The following is a 21,570-nucleotide window of genomic DNA, read 5'->3' as shown; positions in this document are numbered from 1 at the left end:
TTGTATGAATCTCCCCTGAAGTAATGAGCTCCCGTATCTTGTGGAACCTCACGTCGATGTGCATGGTTTGCATGTGATACACCCGATTCATCACCGAATGGATAATACTCTAATTATCGCAGTGCAATTGAATCGCCTATTGCTTCAACGCAAGTTCTCTTATCAGACCTTTCAATCACAATGCCTCATTTGACGCCTCCGTCACAACCATGTATTCCGACTCTGTTTTTAACAACGCTATCATAGATTTCTAACATACCGGTCCGCCTGTTAATGTGAAAACATATCCCGTAGTGGACCTCCTGTTGTCCAGATCATATGCGTAATCCAAATCCACATGGCCTACAACTCTACTTGAAGCTCCGTGTCCTCCGAACATGATTCCAATATCAACTATGCCCTTGAGATACCTGAAAATCTACTTAACAACATTCCAACGCTCCTTCTATGGATTCGCCATATACCTGCTAACTACATTGATTGCATGTGAGATATTTGACCCTGTGTAAACCATTACATACATGAGACTCCCCACTGCACTCGTGTACAACACCCGTGACATTTCTGAAATCTCCTCTTCTATACTTGGACACGATCTGGCTGACAACTTGAAATGACCTGCTAGAGGTGTGCTAACTGGCTTAGCACCTTCCACGTGGAACCTCTCTAGTACCTTCTACACATAACCTTTCGGAAAAAGCCACATCTTTCTAGACTCTGTCGCTGTGTATCTTCGTGCCTAGGATCTTTTTCACAGTGCCTAGATTCTTTATGTCAAACTCTTTGCTTAACAGAGACTTAAGCAAGAGTATCTCTTTCTTGTCCTTTAAAGCAATCAACATATCATTTACGTAAAACATTGATAGAATATGGGACCCATCCTCAAGTACCATGTAATCACAGCAATAATCGTACTCACGTTTGATATACCCAATCTCCATCACGTAGGAATCGAACCGCTTGTACCACTGTCTCGATGACTGCTTATGCCCATACAAGGACTTCTTCAGCCCATACACGTGGCCTCTCTTACTAAGCTCCTCGAATTCTTTAGGTTGCCTTATGTAGATGACTTCGAGTTCCCATGAAGGAATGCCATATTCACATCGAGCTGCTCTAATTCCAAATTGGATTCTGCTATCATCGCTAGTAGTACCCTGATTGATGTATGTTTTACGACAGGAGAAAACCTCATTATAATATACTAATTCCCTCTGTGAGAACCCCTTTGCTATGAGCCTTGCGTTGTACTCTTCGCCCTCTTTTTCTGTGAATGCTTCCTTTTTCCTGTAGACACATTTACATTCTATAGCCCGCTGACCTTTTGGAAGTTCCACCAACTCACATGTCTAATTCCCATATAGAGATTCCATCTCCTCTACCATAGCCGACATTCAGTCATCCACTTGTTGCCATTCTTTCCAGATTTTGGCTCTTGAAAAGTGGATGAATGTCCACTCCCTGTGAATAATACAAAAGAGGCCATGTTCTTGAACCTGTATCAAACCGGAGCTCTAATGGTTCTTTTCTCCGTGTTCTTTGCCATACATTCTTGTATATCTTGCTGATTATTTTGCTCAGTTTCTTACACCTGCTGAATTTCTCTTTTAGTAACTGGCTATATTGGCTGCACATGCACTGACAATTTCTCGGTCACACCATGTTTCTCTCACTTCTCTGTAGCTTCCTTGTTGGCCTTCACCATTAATGCCTCATCGAAGATAACATCTCTGCTAATGATCACCTTATGTGAAACTAGATCCCAAAGCTTGTAGCACTTGACACCTTTCTCATAGCCAACAAAGATACACTTTATAGACTTTGGATCCAACTTCAACCTTTGTCCTCTCTGCACGTGGATGTATGTTGGACACCCGAAGATCCTCAATCCTGAGTAATCGATGTCCTTGTCGTCCATACTTCCTTTGCAACCTTGGAGTCTAACATTGTAGATGGTGACCGATTTATAATGTGGCATGCCATGTTCATCGCTTCAGTCCAGAAGCTCGTAGGCAGCCCCGCATGTAACCACATACTTCTTGCCCTCTCCAATAGAGCTCTATTCATCCTCTCTGCCACCCTGTTTTGTCGTGGGGTTTCTGGAGTTGAAAAGTGCCTTATGATGCCTTGTTCCTTGCAAAATTCCATGAATCCTGCTTCTCTGTACTCCGTACCATTATTTGACCTGAGACACTTGTCTCCCGATATACTTCTCTACCTTCGCCTACCATTGCTTGAACCTGACGAATACCTTAGACTTGTGTTTCAAGAAGTACCCAAACATTTCTCAAGTAATAGTCTATGAAGGTCATAAAGTATCGTGCCTGTCCCTTAGATGGTATTATCACCAGCCCCCAAACATCGAAATGAATATAGTCGAGCACTCCGCTGTTGGTGTGTAGTAGTCTTGAACTTTACCTTGCACTGCTTCCTATATACGCAATGCTCATAGAAATCCACATTGCACACCTTAACTCCCTTTAATAGTTTCCGTTTGTGGAGTTCCATCATGCCCCTCTTGCTTATATGCCCTGGTTGCATATGCCACATATTAGTATCATCTGTGCCCGATTTTGCATGTGAGGTGGTAGTAGCCTCACCCATAACCGTGCTCCCATCCAACGTGTACATATTTCTAACCTTATGCCCCTTCATCAACACCATTGCACCTTTGGTGACTTTGATTACATTGTTTGTTGCGGTGAATGTGCAATTGTTCATATCTAAAACTCCCAAGGATATTAATTTTTTTCTTCAGATCTAGGACATGCCTGACATCACGTAGAGTCCGTACGACTCCGTCAAACATCCTTACCTTGATAGTCCCTATTTCGATGGCCTTGCATGATACGTCATACCCCTCGGAACACTTTCACCATCATAGGACTTGTAGGAATCGAACCAAGTCCTATCCGGGCACATGTGATATGAACATCCTGAATCAAGTATCCAAGTTTTGAGAGATGACTCGTGCCTGAAGAGACCAAGAGGTCTCCTTCTGAGTTCTCTTCCGCTGCACTCATTGATTCACCTGTGTTCCATTTTCCTTAGCTTTCCAAGTCATCCTTTTGTTTCTGACAGTCTCTCTTGAAGTGCCCCTTAATGCCACAGTAGAAGCATCCATCCTTTGTCTTTGATTTTGATCTAGACTCCTTCTTTCTGTTTGACCAAGATCGCTACATGGATTGCCCACGTCTCTGACCCCCTTTCGCGACTAGCCCTTCTATCCGAGAGTCCTCATTGCTCAGCTTCTTTCTCACCTCGTTAGAAACAAGAGCCGCGATGATGTTTTCTAGCTTCACAATATTCTTCTCATACAGCAAAGTAGTGGCGAGATGGTCGTACAATGTGGGAAGCGATGCTAGAATTAGCACTGTTTTGTCTTCTTCATCGACTGGTTCTCTAAGCCTTAATAATTCACTACATAGCTTTGTAAACAAGTTCATGTGTTCCAGGAGATCCGATCATTCCTTCATATGCAGCCCAAATTGTTGTTTCTTCACAAACAACTTATTCGTGAGGGACTTCAACATGTATAGGTCTTTAGCTTTTTCCACATCTCTTGGGGAAATTCCTCATCCAGGACTTTGTACATGACTTCATCCGATAGACATAAACATATGATGCTCATAGCTTTCTCCCCGAGATCACTCTAGTCATCATCAGATTTCTTCTCTGGTTTCGTCTCCAATAATGCCTTGCTCAACCCTTGTGAGACTAGAATATCCTTTACCTTCCGTTGCCACGAACTAAAATCGTTCTTCCCATCGAATTTTTATATATCGAATTTTGACCCCGACATCTTCGTTGAATTCCCAAATGTCTTAAACCTGATGCTTTGATATCACTTTGTTGATATTCAGACCCCCAACAAACCCAAATCAACCCTAGGTATTAGAAATTCGAATCTAATTTCATCGTCAATCTGCGTGCTTTGCAGAAGAATGTATAATGAAGATAGAACAATTGAATAAAGCACAATAACCAAACAATAAAGCAATCAACCACATAACACAACGATATTTACATGGAAAACCCTTGCGGGAAAAAATTATGGCACAAAGCAACAGAGATTCACTATAATCAAAACCTTAGAGTTTACAGACTCACCTTCTTCGATTACGGATGTACCTGATCTTCCCTTGTGATGCACAACCCCTTGAGAAATCCTTCCCAAGCCCTTACAAGTATTGGAAACCCCTCTCACCTCGCAAAAACCCTTACCCTTAGAGAGAAAACTCGCAAGTATGATAATATCGAGCCCTAATCCCAGATTAGGCTTTAAATAACCCGATTTGTTCAACTCTGCATAATAGATCTGGTCGGATCGAATCAAACCGACTGGAATTTTGATCAAACTGAAATCAACCAAAACTTCACAACGAGCAACCTGAGAATTCTCCAATTTTCGGTCGAACCAAAAATGCAACCTGAACATCTCTGTACAACAACTTTGGCAGAATCAAGGCATCCTGCACAACAATTATAAAGATAAATGACCCAGACGAGTACGCCAAAGAGTCACCCGATCCTTATTCTCTATGTTAGAATCATAAACATGAGTAGACCTAGAACCTTCTTGGTTTAGAAGATAAAGTCCTTTTTATCTTCAAGACCACCACCAATCATCTTTTTCATTGCCAAATCTTGAATAACACAATATGATGGGTAAAAGATGACACAACAATTTAGTTGCTTGGTCAGAAAGCTTATAGAGAGAAGATTCGATGGAAATGAAGGAACATGAATTACAGATGAAATAGACATGGAATCAGAGGTGAAAGGTTCCCTTCCCAAGTGCTTTAGAAAAAAGAACCATTGGTCAATCTAATATTACTAAAAATAGTAGTGTAGGAAGTATATTCATTGTTCGTACCTTTTCATGTGACCAAATGCCCCTGAATCAATGATCCAGGATGTCTGAGAAATGTGATTCACAGATGCAGAAGTACCAGACTGTCCTGTCTAGTTAGCAGTTGAAATGGAGGCCTGTAGAGTAGCTATTTGTTTATAGTTCACTGATGGTTTGGTCTTGTGGGTCTCGGTCATTAGATATGGGGAATTCTTTAGGTAGTGCTCAAATTAGTGGAAGCCTTGGTTTTTTTGAGCAAAGGTTAGGATGGAGAACCCAATTGTAGTCATTTAAATGTCCACAATGTGTAAATCTGAGCTTATCTTTGTCTACGCTTCCTCATCCAGTTCCTTGCTCGTTAGCAACTTTGGAGTTTGTCATTAAGGCTAACCGTTTTGGAAGAATGATGGGGACATCACGCGCACTCACGCTACCCCCCCTACGCACGTACGTACGCAGAAGGAGGACCCCACCATCGATCTAGCTCGATGACGACGTCCAGGGAGGGCCTCCTAGCTAGGAGACAAGTTTTGGTTCAGAAAAGTGGCCCGATAGTCAAGAAAAGCCCACCATGGGATCTCATGATCGTGGCCCACTGATCGGATTGGTTTTATATTTTAGGTTTTGCTTATTGTTATTATTTAGAACATTGTGAACGCTTTAGATTTCCTTATTTGGTTTTTATTTTAGTTTACTTCATCGCCAAGTAATAGGTGTCGCACATGGTGCGAGTTTTGGGTATAGGGTTCTCCCTATAAATAGGCACCCCTTGTAGTTCTTTTCATTCATTGAAGTTAATAAAAAAATTCCTGCTTTATTTTTCTGCTCTCTTCGTGAGTTGTGGAAGAATTCAAAAGTGGGTGTGAAGCCCTCCCTTTTCGAAGGGCTAACTACCGTGGTGCGAAGCCACATCGATCCCAATTCACCCCCATCTTCCATCATCTTTTTTTCCATCTTCCCCCACCATCCGTACTTCGAATTTGTCCTTTTTGTTGCATCAGATTTCGGCCCGTAGGCGAGCTGAAACTTCGGCGGAGCACTACGCACAAACCGTACATCGGATCGAGCTGAAATTTGGAGGTTTTGGAGTCCATCCCTGGCCGACCAGGGCCAAGGTGGCCTTTTTCTGAATAGTGGGCCCCACACACGTGCGGCCGGGATCACACACACGTCCATCTGGACCATTGTTGTTGTCCACACGTGGGATCATCTTTTGGCTCAGGTTTTTATCCTCTTTATCCTCTCATAGTCATTTTTTCATGAATCCTAACCCTATATTACATGATCCCTAATTGATTTTCCCCCTTTTTATCACCTTAGGGTTCCTTGAATTGAAATTAGGGAATCCCTTGGATTAGGGACTGATTTTTATGCATGAGGAGTTGATTTTATTTCCCTTTGACATTGTTTGGTTTATAATTTTATTGGTCCAGTCCTAGCCTGTGTCGGCTTGGACCCGCATAGATTCCCCTTTAATTGAATGTTTGGATTTTCATGTGGGACGTGGAATTTGTGTGATTGTTTCTGAATTGGTAGGATCTAAGCCTGAAATCTCGCATATCATATTTAATTTTCCATGTCCTGCATCAAAGAATAGCTTGAGAAACACCTCGTAGTCGAGATGAAAGGCAAAATTACCGGATGTAGCAAAATCAGTTGTTAATGAAACAATCTATTTTAAGAAATAAACCGATGGAAGGCAAAATTACCAGATGTAGCAATATCAGTTGTTAATGAAACAATGATTTTAAGAAATTGTTGTGTGCCTAGGTTTTATTAGAGAAACCCAGGTAAAGCCTCCTCCAAGGCAACCACAAAAATCAAATACATTGTAACAACACAACTTCAATGAATGGAGGGGGAGAGGTCGGGAAGAACAAATTTTGATAAGAAGACGATATTAAAGCTGTCTTTGTTTATCTTCTCCCACCTTTTTATAGGTATGAATAAAGGAAGAATATATCAACTGTTAACTCTATCAACACCGATTGTTAATACTGAATACCCTAAAAAACCTAAAAAATACTCAAAAGTTAGTCATAATTTTCACCATAAAACCTATATCCTTGGTTTGTGCCCTGAAACACCAAAATCTCACAAATGTAACTATTCTCTTCTAGATTTTGGAAAGAACAACTACACCAGCTAAAGAAGGCAGAAAACTGATATTGGGCAAAAAATTATGCCTCCCAGAAGGTGATTGCCTCGGATCCCTACAGGATTTGACAATATGGAAACTCTTTTGCCAACATCAGTTTGTTGGAGTTCGGGTTGTTTTTTTTTTTTTTTTAATATTTATTTTTAATATCCAGCTTGTATAGGACTTCCTTTTCAATCCTCGGAGTCATCCAAACCCAATTTTCTTAAGATTGCAACAGAAACTAACCTCAGAGAGAGAATAGGTTCAGACTTCAGAGATAGAAAAGAAAGAGGAATTGGAAGAATTCTAGTTTATGTGGATAGAGGTTTCAATATCATCTTTAGCTGACTGGATTCACCTTGCTCCGTGAATCCCAAAAACCCCTATATTTGAGAGGGTGACAATTTCAGCATGGCTTTCTAGGTTATGCTCCTCTTAACATTGAAAAAACGAAGTTCATGAGTTGATGATATAGTTCAGAAACCTGAAACTTGATTTGATGTTCAGCTGGGTTGGGTTGACCTGAAGATTCAGCTTGAATTGACTTGATATTTAATAATTAAACTGAGAAGTGTTTAGATTAGTAACAGGTGTAGAATAGTATGAATGTAAAATAACGGCTTCGATTTCGCAAAACCAGTGTATGGCAGGCTGGTAAACATGTGCGTGCCTTGACTGTGAGGTTGGTCATTCAAATCCTGTCACCCATTTTATTTTTATTTTTATTTTTGGAGGGGGTGTTAAAAATTTATTTTACTTGATGACTTGCTCGGTTTAAGTCGCGTCAAGTCAACCAATTTGATGAGCCGACTCCACAAGTCTTGGCAAGTCACAACTGAGTCTCCCCTGTCAGTGAATTTCTTAGTGACTCAGCTCAAAATCCCGTAGAGTCAAGTTGGCTCAGATTCACCGAGTTTTAGAACTGTGGTCCATGAAATTTGATGTGAGTGCAATTATGAGGCCTTTAAAATGGAGCCAAATATGCTTTTCCTCTAGCTTATATTGATCAGAATTTCTATACATCTATTACTGTTGAGTTTTTAAGGAGAATATTTAAGTTATGCCTAAGAGTTGAAGTCAACGTCCTGGAGATCTTTTGCAAATTTCTTTTTCTATTGGCATGTTCGCAAGATTATTGTCCAATGTTTTGTTGAAATTATTCACATTAAGGTTTTGATATGCATATAAGACAATGTTTCATTTTAATTGAAGCAAATAATATTAATTAGGTGCTGTAAATTTGTATTGTTGAAGGAGGTTAATATTTTCGTGATATTTTTCAGTAACTATGGTGCTTTCTAGTCTTGTCCATGACTAATGGAATCAGTGATGGTTCCTTTGCAGGGTCGGGGCTCAAAAAATTCTCTGTTTGTGCAATCTTTGAGGGGTGATCCATTTAGGGTGAGATATTTTACTTTGATCTTGAGTATTTTAATCCCAAGCATAAATTATCTTGATTTTTTTGCCCCGAATTATTGTTTTTCCTATGTACCTTGAACCGTGTGTGCATATGTGTGTACGCGCGCGTGCGTGCTTCAATTTAAATTGAAACTAAATTGATTCTACACTTCCATATGAAACATCTTAAAAATAGAAAATAACTCAGATTGATCTTTCATTCAATAAAGCCAAGTCATTTGAGAGATATCATCAAGAAAGCAACAAAATTATTATACTCGAATATACTAAAGATTCAGACAAGACCCCATACATCCCGATGCACTAAAGCAAATGGAACTCTACTATGCTTTTCTAAATGTGGGGAAAAAAGACCTATGGTGTTTACTCAACTCACGCATCTCACTTTCTAATTTTGACACACTAGATAATGACGCTACGATACTCTTGAGACTTTTCAAAGATGGATGGCTAAGACGATAGTGCAAATGGTGAGGAGAGATACTTGCCTGGGTTGCTGCTTTGACTGGCTCACAATCAAAATAGTTAAGGCCACCATGTTCATGCCCTCCACCAATCCTCTTCTGTCTTTAGATCCTGAAAAACAAAAAGTGAAATGATAAAAGGTTAAAGAACAGTTAAGAGATTTAGTGAGTTTACTTGCTAACATAAGGCTAAAGGAGAATTTAGGGGACAAAGAATAGAAGACAATGAAAGTGAGGGACTAATTTGGGGCCACTCTGCATACTTTGGATGGGGTACCATCTGTCGAAGTAACAAATGAACTCAACAAAGGTGAATAGATGAAAGAAAAGACATTTGACGCACCTATCAGATGATTAGATGCTTTCGAATCAATGAACCACAGAACCAAAGATTGAGAAGCTAAGCAAGTTATACCTGAGTTTATAAATGTAGCCATAAAGGAAGAAGAGGCACTAGAAGTAGGTTGAGTCTTCAATTACCTGGCTTACTCATCCTTAGTAAGCATAATCACATCTCTAGAAGCCGTGATGATTGAGTGGTGAACAAATCAGACAAGATCTGCTGCTGTCTTCCGAATAAGAGGCCTGATTAGCCCAGGCTAGTTTCCCATGGATATCCTAACACTTCTCTACCATTTGATTAGTTAGCACAATGAGTACACTTCTGCGACCCATGATCTCTACCTTGACCCCTGCCAAAATACAAGCACCTTACCACGTTAATTACCTTGTCTACCATGACCTCCTCGTTCAGTAGACAACACTAGTTCATATCTGTAATTGGTTCTATTGGGCTTGACATTAGAACCAAGGAATACATGCTGACGATGAGCATAGACTTCATTTAATGATGGAACATCTTTACCACCCAGGATTTGCACAGACGCTGGTTCATATTCTTGTTTCAAACCAGACGGCCTATTAGTTTTATGTTGTTTCTTAGTTTTTTTTTTTTCCTTCCTGTTTTCAAAATTTCCCTTTTACATAGGGGTATTTTATGTAATTTACATATTTTGCCTTATAAATATAATAGGGTTGGATGTCTAACCCCATTGGTCTTTCCTTTCTTTCAAAACATTTCTACTTTACATGGTATTGGAGTCTAGGGGTATTTGAGTTGTTAGTGATGGGGTATTGAGAAAAAAGAGGATGTTTGAGTTGTTAGTGGGTCTTAGTTCTTATTTTGAACCTGCCGAGCTCAAATTATTGGTTCACTTACTCCAACTTCCCCAAATAGTGTTTATGATTTGCTTTGAAGAGATGAGAGGCGTCGTGCAGCTCTGGGACCTGCTGTGGTTGAGAAATCTACTCTTGCGACTGGGTTTAGAAATTTTGATAATGTTGCTACTAGATGAGGAGATCAAGATGTAGGTTTTGAGTGTGGGCATGGTATTGGTCGTGTTTGTGGTGCAGACTGTTTGTGTACTCATTGTGATTGATATGGCCATACAAATGATTATTGCCGGGTACTTCATGGTAGACCATCTCAAGGCCATTCTACTAATTCAGCTACTATAGATGTAAAAACTTTTTAAGTACTATTGGCGAAATGCCTCCATTGGCGAAGTCACCTATGGTTCAACTAGCTGGGGACGTGGTCCATCTTTCAAAAAGTGAGTATGATGCTTTATTAAGGGTCCTTACACTTGCCCGGGTGGTAGACTCTCAGGAGTTTCAACTCCCGGTCAAGGGTTTGAGTACCCATAGGTGGTGAATTTCCACCAGCGTGAGTGTGTGGGGTGTGTGTGCATGTGTAAAATAAAAAAAGAAAAAGAAAAGGGACGCCACCCAGAAAAAGAGCCCTCCATCTACATCTTTGGCTAAAAAGGCCCATATATACTATAACATTCCTAATAGCAAAGTCAACTTTCTTGACATGTGAGGTTGACACAGATGTTAGGGGTGGAAATTTTTTAGAAGATCAAATGTCTGTGTTTTCCTTCTTTGTGCAACAATGAAAATTTTTGATGGGGACATCTTGCGCACATGCACCCCCCCCCACGTACGCAAGGAGGAGGAAGGCCCCACCATCGATCAATGGCGACGTCCAGGGAGGACCCCCTAGTTAGAGGATTGCGTTTTGATTCCTTGGAGTGAACCTGATCGTCATGTGAATCCCACCATGGGTTCTCATGATCATGGCCCACTATTTCAAATGATCTAGTACTTTGAGTTTTGCTTATTATTGTTATTAGGAATATCATGGACAGTTTAGATTGCTTTGATTAGTTGTTATTTTTGATTACTTCGTCTCCAAGTAATAGAGTGCGCACATGGCACGAGTTTTGGGGTATATGATTTTATTATAAATAGGCACCCCTTGTAGTCTTTTTTTTTTTTTTCCTCATTGAAGATTGAATAAAATTTCTACGTTTTCCTGCTCATATCTGAGTTGTGAAGTCTGATTGGGTGCAAAACCCTCCCTTCTTTGAAGGGCTAACTACCATGGTACAAAGCCACATTCATCCCAAGTCGCCTCCATCTCCTACCATCTATATTCCTCATCTCCTACAACCATCCCCTCATCAAATTCACCCACGTTTGTAGCTAATCTTTCCCCCAAAGCAGATTTCCAGAATCTGGCCCCACAGGAGGGCTGAAACTTCGGCGGAGCACCGTGCACAAACCAGACATTTGATCGGTGTGAAACTTGACGTGAAGGTGGACCTCCCCTGGCCAACCAACATCTAGCTGGCTGATTTGAGATTCGTGGGCCCCACACATGTGTGGGCAAGATCCCATGCACGTGCGTTAGGCCTGGGCCGCTGCCCATATGTGTGGATCATCTTGGGTTTGTTTCTCTCTTTTATCTCACTCCTCTCTCGCCTTATTTCCTTAACCCTAACCCTAGATAATCCTAAATCTCAAGTCCTATTCCACTTTTGCAAACCCTAGGTTTTCCCAATTTAAAACACGTGAATCCCTTGGATTGAGAAGTAATCCTTATATGTGTGGATGAATTTACTCTCCTTTGAGCATTGTTTGGTCTATAATTTTTAATTGATCCTGCCCTAACATGTGTAGGCTTGGACCCGCATAGATTCCCCTTGTTGAATACTTGACTTTTATGTGGGATGTGGAATCTTTTGTGATTGTTTTAAAATTAGTGTGATCTAAAGCCTGAAATCTTGCATATCATATTTAATTTTCATGTCCTGCATCAAATTTGGTATCAGAGAGCTTAGGGTTCTGATAGGGGAATGCATTGCATTAAATTTCATCATATAGGGTTGTTTAGGACCCTTCATTCATAACATAGACTGCTGAATTTTCTGTTGTCAGAAATTCTCCAGTTTTCATTGCTGAATTTTCTGTTAACAAACTGTTTGAATAGTTATGTTGCTGGAATTTTAGGAGCGTTGCGTAGTTTCCTTCATATAGAGTCCTATAAGATCATTTAGTCCCATTTAGACGCATATAGTTGTGTAGAGGGTCTTTAAGTTGAGTTAGTAGTTGTATGCCCACACGTACGAGTCGTGGTTTTGGCTTGCACTCTACACTTAACATGGAGCAATTGCAAGAGTCAATGAATAAAATGACCCAGCAGTTTGATTCTTTGGGTAAGCACCTGGAACAATGTATTGACCAATGCTTTGAACAGCTTGATGTGCGCATTACCCAACTAGAGACCTCTGCCAGGGCAAACCCCACCATTGGGGAAGATGCCCAATCACAGGCAGGTGGTCAGGAGGATAGACCAAGGAATGTAGGCCAAAGAATCGGTTATGGGCGCACACTCGTGCACCTACCCCATGAGGTACATCAAGACTGCTATGACCTTGACGCGCAACTTCTCAAAGGAGTTAGAGTAGATGCCCCCACGTTTGATGGCCACTTTGACTCTAAAGTTTTTCAAGATTCGTTGGCAGACTTGGACCACTTTTTTGAGTGGTACAACATGTACGGCCTTGTGGTTAGAGAGTGTACTAGAGGCTAGTGTAAAGTTACCCATTGACGCCATTCCGGTAGTGGATGAGTTTCGTGATGTCTTTCGTGATGATCTACCAGATGAGTTTCCCCCTATGAGGGATATACAACACACTAAGACATGGGACACCGTACTACCTATACTCGAGTTTGCGTTTAATATTTTGTCGATAGGTCCATAGGTCCATGTCCTTTTGAAGTCGTTACTGGTTATAAACCTAGGAAACTTATTGATCTTGTCCCTATGTTACCGTCCCATAGGCCATTAGAGTCAGCAAAGTCTTTTGCGCATCACATTCACTTATTGCATCAAGAAATCAGGCAAAAGATTACTACTAGTAATGAACATTACAAAATTTCTGCAGACTAATATAAACGATTCAAGGAATTCAATGTAGGGGACTCTATAATGGTCCGCATCAGGACAGAGCGGTAACCTCAGGGAGTCGTTTGTAAATTACACGCGGTAGCGCTTGACCATTCACAATTATAAAACGAAAGGGTCTCAATGCGTATGTGGTAGATATACATTCCATGGGAATTAGTTTCACATTCAATATGGAGGATCTAGTTGCATTTCAGGGACCATTGATACATTGTCCGGCCTTTCATCTAACCATCCTGATTCCCCAAACCTTTTCCTTGATCCATGACTCCCTCCCGACCCATCTTCCTAACCTCTACCTCCCATACCTACTCTTCCCACATCCAGAGAGGAGATAGAGGATATTCTGGACCATCAGATAGTATCGACGTCGGATGACGGATTTCAAAAGTTCTTGGTCAAGTGGAAGTCACGCCCAGCTTCAGACAGTACGTGACTCGCTGAGGAAGAGCTTCAGAGACTTGATCCTGATATCTCGGAGCGGTTCGGGAATTTTGTTTCGCCAGTGGCGAAACCTTCGCAGTTGGAGAGAATTGATGGGGACATCTCGGGCACATGCACGTCCCCCCCTCTACACACGTACGCAAGGAGGGCCCCACCATCGATCTGGATCGATGACGAAGCCTAGAGAGGACCTCCTAGTTAGAAGACCGCGTTTTGGTTCCTTGGAGTGAACCTGATCGTCATGTGAATCCCATCATAGGTTCTCATGATTGTGACTTACTATTCCAAATGATCTAGTACTTTGAGTTTTGCTTATTATTATTATTAGGAATATCATGGACGGTTTAGATTGCTTTGATTAATTGTTAAATTTGATTACTTCGTCTCTAACTAATAAGGTGCGCACATGGCGCGAGTTTTACGGTATAAGATTTTATTATAGATAGGCACCCCCTGTAGTCTTTTTTCTCATTGAAGATTGAATAAAATTTTCGCGTTTTCCTGCTCCTCTCCGAGTTGTGAAGCCTAATTGGGTATGAAACCCTCATTTCTTCGAATGGCTAACTACTGTGGTGCGAAGCCACATCCATTCCAAATCGCCCCCATCTCCTACCATCCATATTCCTCATCTCCTATAGCCACGTTAGTCAATCTTTCCCCTACAACAGATTTTTAAAATCTGGCCTTGCAGGAGGGCCGAAACTTCGGCGGAGCACTGTGCACAAACCAGACATCCGATCAGCGTGAAGGTGGACTTTCCCTGGCCGACTAGCACTTAGCTGGCTGATTTCAGATTCGTGGGCCCCACACACGTGCGGGCAGGATCCCACGCACGTGCGTTAGGCCCAGGCCGCTGTCCACATGTGTGGATCATCTTGGGTTCGTTTCTCTCTTCTATTTCACTCCTCTCTCGCCTTATTTTCCTAACCCTAACCCTAGATAATCCTAAATCCCAAGTTTCATTCTACTTTTGCAAACCCTAGGTTTTTCCAATTTAAAACATGTGAATCCCTTGGATTGGGAAGTAATCCTTTGCATGTGTGCATGAATTTACTCTCCGTTGAGCATTGTTTAGTATATAATTTTTAATTGATTCGGCCCTAACATGTGTAGGCTTTGACCCGCATAGATTCCCCTTGTTGAATACTTGACTTTTATGTGGGACGTGGAATTTTTTGTGATTGTTTTTAAATTAGTATGATCTAAAGCCTGAAATCTTGCATATCATATTTAATTTTCATGTCTTGCAACAGTTTTGTAATCCATCAAGGAAAAAAAAAACAAGGTTGTCTGCTGAGATTTTGTCCTTGTTCTTCATATTCTATTCTCTCTTAAGGCCTTTCCAACATCTTAAGCCCATTACATGTTGTTCATGGAATCTTAAGCACTAAGCGGAGCTACTAAGAAAATGGGAAAAGACATCGTCAGACATTTATTCCTAAATTTCGTGTTAAGCTGGCCGAAGCGGGTCTACCTGCGATCAAGAAACACCGCCGATAGGTGGGGCACTCTGTAGACTGCATGCGACCAAAATACTAACAATGATTGAACAGCGACATCCATATGTATAAGAGTGTGAAAAATGGATGGTAAGGGTAAAGATGGCCTTACTGTCTAATTTGCAGCCTGTTATTTGAATGCCCGATCATTGATCGGGATATTGGGCTATGTACAATCCACGCTGGACACCTATCAATGGTCCACATAATCAAAGGTGACCTACTTATGCACCACATTTAAATATTCTCCATAATAACATATGAAGCATTTGTACTGGATCAGCCAGTCAGGAAAAGAAAAAAGGAAAATAATTCATACTGGGCCATAAGTCAGAACATCTTACCTTAGATAATCTTGTGTACCATGTCCAATGGTTTCATAGTACCAAAGTGAAGATAGCTCTCCATGAGGGGTTCCACTTGAGAATACATGCTTTTACTGTGGGTCCTATGAAGTGGACCAGTCACATTCTTTATGACCAATGTCACCTTTGCCACAACACCGAAATGGTCCTTTACATCCTATCTTTTTTTGTCTGCCTGCTGCCTGGAAAATCGTACCTATTGACTTCTCACTCTTCACCTCTCCGTCCCTTGAGGAAAACTCACTCTCTGTTGTTATCCCTGGAAGAACAGGTATTTCCAACATCTCCATATGTCAGCTTTCATCTTTGACTAGACATTCTGTGTGAAGATGTCCAATTAGGCTACAACACTATCCTTTTTTTGCTTTGTGTGGACCAATGTTTTTAAGGAAACTTACCATGACAAAAGATTGTAAGGAACTTTTTTTTTTTTTCTCTTTTCGGTTTGGCTTGGGGAGCCCCGAAGGTACCACTAAGGTAGTCTTCCCTGCATCAATTAAGTGATCTGACTCTTCCCTGCATCAGTTAAGTAGTCCTAGTTACATCAAACTATTTTTCTACCTTTTGATTGTCTCTGAGTTGTTTGTAAAAGTCATTTTGTTTGATTTTCTTGTTGGGTGCTGGCTACTGCAAAAGGTTCCACATTAAATCCACCATGAATACTTCTTGTTTGACATGAAAATATGAGATGTCATGGTGGTTTACACCTCAACAACTCTATGCTTAAATGGCTATGTTTCTTTTGCGCTTATGTCATTTTGACTGAGAATGGATTAATTGAAACACAAAATCTGAACATATTTCTGTTTATTGCCACATAATCTGAATATATCCACCACCATTCAAAGAACGGAAATCTGAATACATTTCTTAGTGTTTCATCATCATAATCATCACCTTGCCCGAGCTATTTTGGGTCGGCTAGGACTAAATGGTATCATGTGTGTGCATGCAAGTGAACCTATGTGTGCATGTGCATGAGCATACGTTAACATAGGGTCAAGTAGTGTGGGGCCCACCATGATGCGTGTATGAAATCCAACCTGACCATCAGGTGTGCCTGGTCTTTTCATGCCAGGGGCCCAAAAATCATATAATCTGCCGTGTTGTGTATATGACGCCAATTTATTAATTTGCTAAATCTGGCCTGGATGAAGTTAATAGGCCATTTTACTGGGCCATTTTACAACACAGGTGAGCCTAGTGCAGCCAAGGGTGAGTGCCCCCCTCCCAACTGTTTTCCTTCTTGTGGTCCACCCAAGGTGCAATGCGTCCTATTTTTTAACCAGGAGATCTAGTTAGTGTGGATTACGTCACGGAACGCTCTGATCTTGCACATGTGTGCCATCTTGGCACGCATGCTTGTGCATGGCAGACCTCCACATGTGTGGAGCTTAGCAAACTTTTGCAATCAGACCCAAGATCTACATAGAATGATAATGGCAGTTAGTTAAAGCTGCATTTGGATGCTTAATTGAAGTGGATTGCAATAACCCATTCAATAAAAGTGGGAATGTCCTAGGCGGTGTTGGTCATCACTGTAAACTCAATAAACATGGGAATCCCTACGTGGGGTTGGTCATCATTGTGAACCCACCTTCATTTTAATAAATTTTTTCTATTAATATTTAATTGAACTCTTGCAATTCAGTGTTGTTGAGCATCCTAACACACCATCTTCTCTTTCATCCTTGGTAATCCTTTTAGTCTTGAGGAAGTATGTAGTATTATTGTATGTATGCTCACATCATTTTTGTGTAGACATGGTTTGAAATGATTTCTGTTTTCGATTTTGATTCAGGATTTCCATATGAGTGTTCTAGCAGCATATCTGCGCCCCAGTTCAAAGTCTGAGATCATAAAGGTATCTCCTGTCGATCATTTCTTCATCTTGTTTTCAATGTTTTCATCATAGCCATTAGAGCTCATTTGATATACCTCAAATTATGTCCTGCCAATGTTTGCACCACAATGTGGTTAAGCCACCAATCAGTGAGCGGCAAGTGGCAGATAAAGTCATTCCTTTTCTCCCAGACTGTTTTCCTAGAAGTGCTTTTAAGATCTCATATGGCATAATGTGATTGGTGGCTTACCACATTGTAGTACACCATGGCTTATTGCATCATTTCCTGTTGCATAAGGCTTTCAGTTTTCTGCTTTTCTCACCCCAAATGGAAGACGATGTTTCAAGTCAGACCTGAAACATAGGACCCATGATCCGGGCTGAAAAGCATCCATCCGCTCTAAGGGGCATCCAAACACGCCCTTAGTTTCTGATACTCTTTGGCAGGTCAACTTGCTAGCATCTGGTGATTATGCTGAATACAACTCTTATGGCCCCAATTGGCATCCTTCCTATGGCAAGGGAGGTTGACTGATTTTGATCTCTATATGTTTTTATGGTTTTTGTACATTTCTCATGTTGTTTCAAAGGAAATCAAAGATATTTGTATCAGGTAGTAAATTGTCTCCGCCATCATCATTAATAGTTTCGGATTAATATTGCGGTAGTGATACATGCTGTGTAGTATTGAATTGCTGACTGGCGAATCTGACTCACAATCCGTTGTTGTCGTTGAATATATTGGTTTGTAATTAATGTCATGGGGTATGCTTGTTACGTATAGCCACAATATTGCCTCTGTATTTGTACCCCATAGGGAATATAAACGGTTGCCAGTCTATTATATACAACTGATCTGACTGGCATTGAGCTCTAACTAGACTTTGATCGTGTTCGTGACCCATGTGAACCCCGCCTTGGTGATTAGCCAATGATAGCTGGTCCTTACGAACAACAACAACCATCAATGATGGTGGATTTATATGCTGATACGTCGAATCCCTTTGATGGAGCATTTTGTTGAGTGTGGGGTCTCCCATGGGAATTCCTTCAAGATGCCAACCTGATGGGCTGGACCTTGATACTGACCTGTGGTCCAGGCAGAGCTGCCTGGTTATTCATTTGGCTGACTGTTTCGACGCTTCTTGGTCTGTGGGGCCATTCGGGTAATAGTGAGGTTGATTTGAGATAGGCTACATCTGGGCTGTACGATTTATAGGAGTTGCATATGGGACTTGAGTAGGAAGTCACTATTTTACTTGGGGTATGTCAGGTTGTGACAAAATATCATGGTATTTCAGTATAATTTGGAACCAAGTATCATGAACTTTCATGATATTTGGTGCAACCAAACGCACCCTTAGTTTTAGCATTCCAAAATTAAGAAATTTACAACTCTTTTAGGACTAGAAAAATTCTAATTTTGTTAATTTTCTATTTGGATCAAGTGTTTCTTCAACTGTAGGAAAAAGAAGAAGATTTGTTATTTGTTTTTGGTGTATCTTAAGAAAATCCTTGCTGAGGTTTGTGATATTTCTTCCATGAATAAAAATAAAAAATAAAAATCAAGAAATTGCAGTTTCGTAGCCGACATCTACTGTTTTAAACCCTGTTATAGAGCTTAGTAGAACTACATAACTATCACTATCAGATTTGTTGGATTTGCCCAAGATTGTTATATTCATCACTGAAATGACCGAACAACTGCGGTGGGGCGGGGTCCGCCGTATTAAAGCAGATTCAAATCCTTGAAGACAGCTCATCACATTTTCAGAATCGATTCGTACCTGGGTGTCGTGGTAAAGATCTGCTGGGCCCACAATCACATTCACCTTTGCACATAACAAGCATGCCAGCCTGTGTGGGACATCTAAACTGTGTATAGCTTTTCTTCATTGATGGTCCATCCCTGCAAAAGCAATGGATGGTTTGGGAAAAGAAATAGACGCCATCTAAATGTTCGGCCTGCCTGATGAGTAGAGCAGCCTGATCAATATGCAGGGCCCACTTTTTATACCCAGCTACGGTTTTCCATATGTGCGCAGGTTTGGCACATGTTGGCCCAGCACATTTTAAAAACTGCTTGATTTTTACGCAGACTGATCACAGAGGGCTGCCCAATGATGGGTCCCGCAGCGAATGGATGGCCCAGAAATTAGAATAATATCTGATTGATTTTGGGCCCTGGCCCATACTTTATTGTGTTCTAAGGGTGGAAAGTTTTGATCACCATAGGGTCAGAGATGTGTATGATGGAAATAGCTCATAGTAAATGCACCTGAAAATCCAAGCTCTGCATTTCTTCTCTACCATGCATGGTTGGTAGGTGGGAGAAGAATCTGTCCCAAGTATCCCCAATAAGTAGTAGGTGTCCTATCTAACCCTGGATTTTATATGTATAGTTGGTGGAAGTCCCAAGTCCTTTTTCGTCTGTGCTTGTCATATGGAATATGGCTTTGTTTGGATGCATGATTGAATTGGATTGCAATAATCAGTTTAGCTTTCATGTTTGTCATTTGAGGGAGTATAGTCCAGATTGTAGCTACATTACTTTCAACTTGGACTTGAAACAAATCTAACCGTAGTAAAGGTGGCTTGCACATGGAGGGTCCAGATCATGGATGGTACATTTCCTAGGACGTTTACTAGTATTATAAATATGGACCATGCATTTCCTATCAATGGTTAGGATCATTATTAAAGTGATTCTCTAGAGAGATGGGAATCAATGGTGGACCTTATTCATGGATGGTCCAGATCAACAACACCACCTCTATTGTAATCTATATGGATTATCCATCTTCGTAACCAGTGATTGTATGGTTGGGATAATTCAATTAAAGTGACTCTTAAGAGGCAGGAACAACAAAGGTGGTCTCACCAGAATGGTGGTCTACATCAATGATCAAAGCGCTCCACTGTAATTAGAGCTGGGCATCGAGTCGAGTTGGACCGAGTTAGGGTGACCTGACTTGATTCGGTTTTGAAATAGATGTGACCCGAACTCGATCCGACTTGGTACTGAGTCCAACATTCCTGACCTGATCTCAGTTCGGGTCTGCCCTAGACTAATTCGAGGACTCTCCATGAAACATTAAACATGAGTTTTTTTAATTTCATATATATATATATATATATATATATATATATATATATATATATATATATATATATATATATATATATATATATAAGTCAGTACCAAGTTGGATTTCCGGTCGAGTCGAGTTAATGAGTAACCCGAACCCGGCTTGGTTTGAGTTCAGATCGAACAAAGTCTACTTGGTTCGGATTGACTCACCCACTCGTGTCGGATCGAGTCGGGTCTGAACAGGTTGGACCAGTCGAGTTTGCCGGGTCGACATGTCCAGTGCCCAACTATGATCAATATGGGTCTTCCATTTTCTTAGTCAATGGCCAGATTGTTAGAATAATATGATCAAAGTGGCATCAATCAATGATGGGTCCCACATGATAGATGGTCAAAATCATGTATAAGAGTGATGGGGGATTCAAATGTGGGCCCACAAGATTAACAGTGGTTAGCAGTTTCCATGATATAATACACATCGATCGTCAATTTCATGACCATTGATCATATGGTTCCAATTATCGAATCAAAGTGATTTTTTAAAAAAAAGAGGGGTGGACAAAACAAGGTGGGCTCACTTATCCGACGGTCCAAATCACAGATAAGACCTCTTCTGGGATCCTCTCTCTCCCTCTCTCTCTCTCTCTCTCTCTCTCTCTCTCTCTTGGGATCCTGCTCGGGTGAGTGTGTGGGGTTGTGTGTGCGTGTGTAAAAAAAGAAAAAAAGAAAAAAAGAAAAAAAAAGGAGATAAGACCTCTTCTAGCATAACAAATAAGGATCATTACTTTCCTACACATTGATTGGATGGCTAGGATAATATATTGGAGTAGTTTTAGAGGGACAATCAGAGGTGGCCTCATGTGATGGATAGTCAAGAACAATGATCGAACATTTCTTTATTACAGTCGATGTGGACCATCTATTTTCCTAATTATTGATTAGGTATTTAGAATTATGGCATCAAAGTTGGGGCGCATGAGCAATGTTTAGATTCATTATTAGACTATTTTATGTTACATTTGATTTCGATCGTTGATTTTGTTGACCATTAATTGGATGGTTTAAATAATTAAATCCTAATTGATTTCAAAGGTCTCAGCACCTCTTTCCTAAAATGTAAATTTGATTGACTCAATCAAAT

At 40.7% G+C, this 21,570-nt stretch overlaps 1 protein-coding gene across 3 annotated transcripts in view; it reads left to right on the top strand.

Annotated features, from left to right (window-relative positions):
* Nucleotides 1-18,099, top strand: part of LOC131228607 (protein DWD HYPERSENSITIVE TO UV-B 1) — a 37,169-nt gene extending 19,070 nt beyond the window's left edge. For all 3 annotated transcript variants that reach the window (XM_058224380.1, XM_058224381.1, XM_058224382.1), the window contains 3 exons: nucleotides 8,337-8,393; nucleotides 17,297-17,359; nucleotides 17,786-18,099. In XM_058224380.1, the coding sequence (XP_058080363.1) occupies nucleotides 8,337-8,393; nucleotides 17,297-17,359; nucleotides 17,786-17,869 (204 nt within the window). In that variant the 3' untranslated portion in view covers nucleotides 17,870-18,099. The remainder of the gene's footprint in view (nucleotides 1-8,336; nucleotides 8,394-17,296; nucleotides 17,360-17,785) is intronic.
* Nucleotides 18,100-21,570: the final 3,471 nt, after the last annotated feature.

This window comes from Magnolia sinica, chromosome 16 (assembly GCF_029962835.1).
Source record: "Magnolia sinica isolate HGM2019 chromosome 16, MsV1, whole genome shotgun sequence".
NCBI classification, from domain to species: domain Eukaryota; kingdom Viridiplantae; phylum Streptophyta; class Magnoliopsida; order Magnoliales; family Magnoliaceae; genus Magnolia; species Magnolia sinica.
The sequence above is the reverse complement of the archived record's forward strand: the minus strand, read 5'-3'. Positions and strand labels throughout refer to the sequence as shown.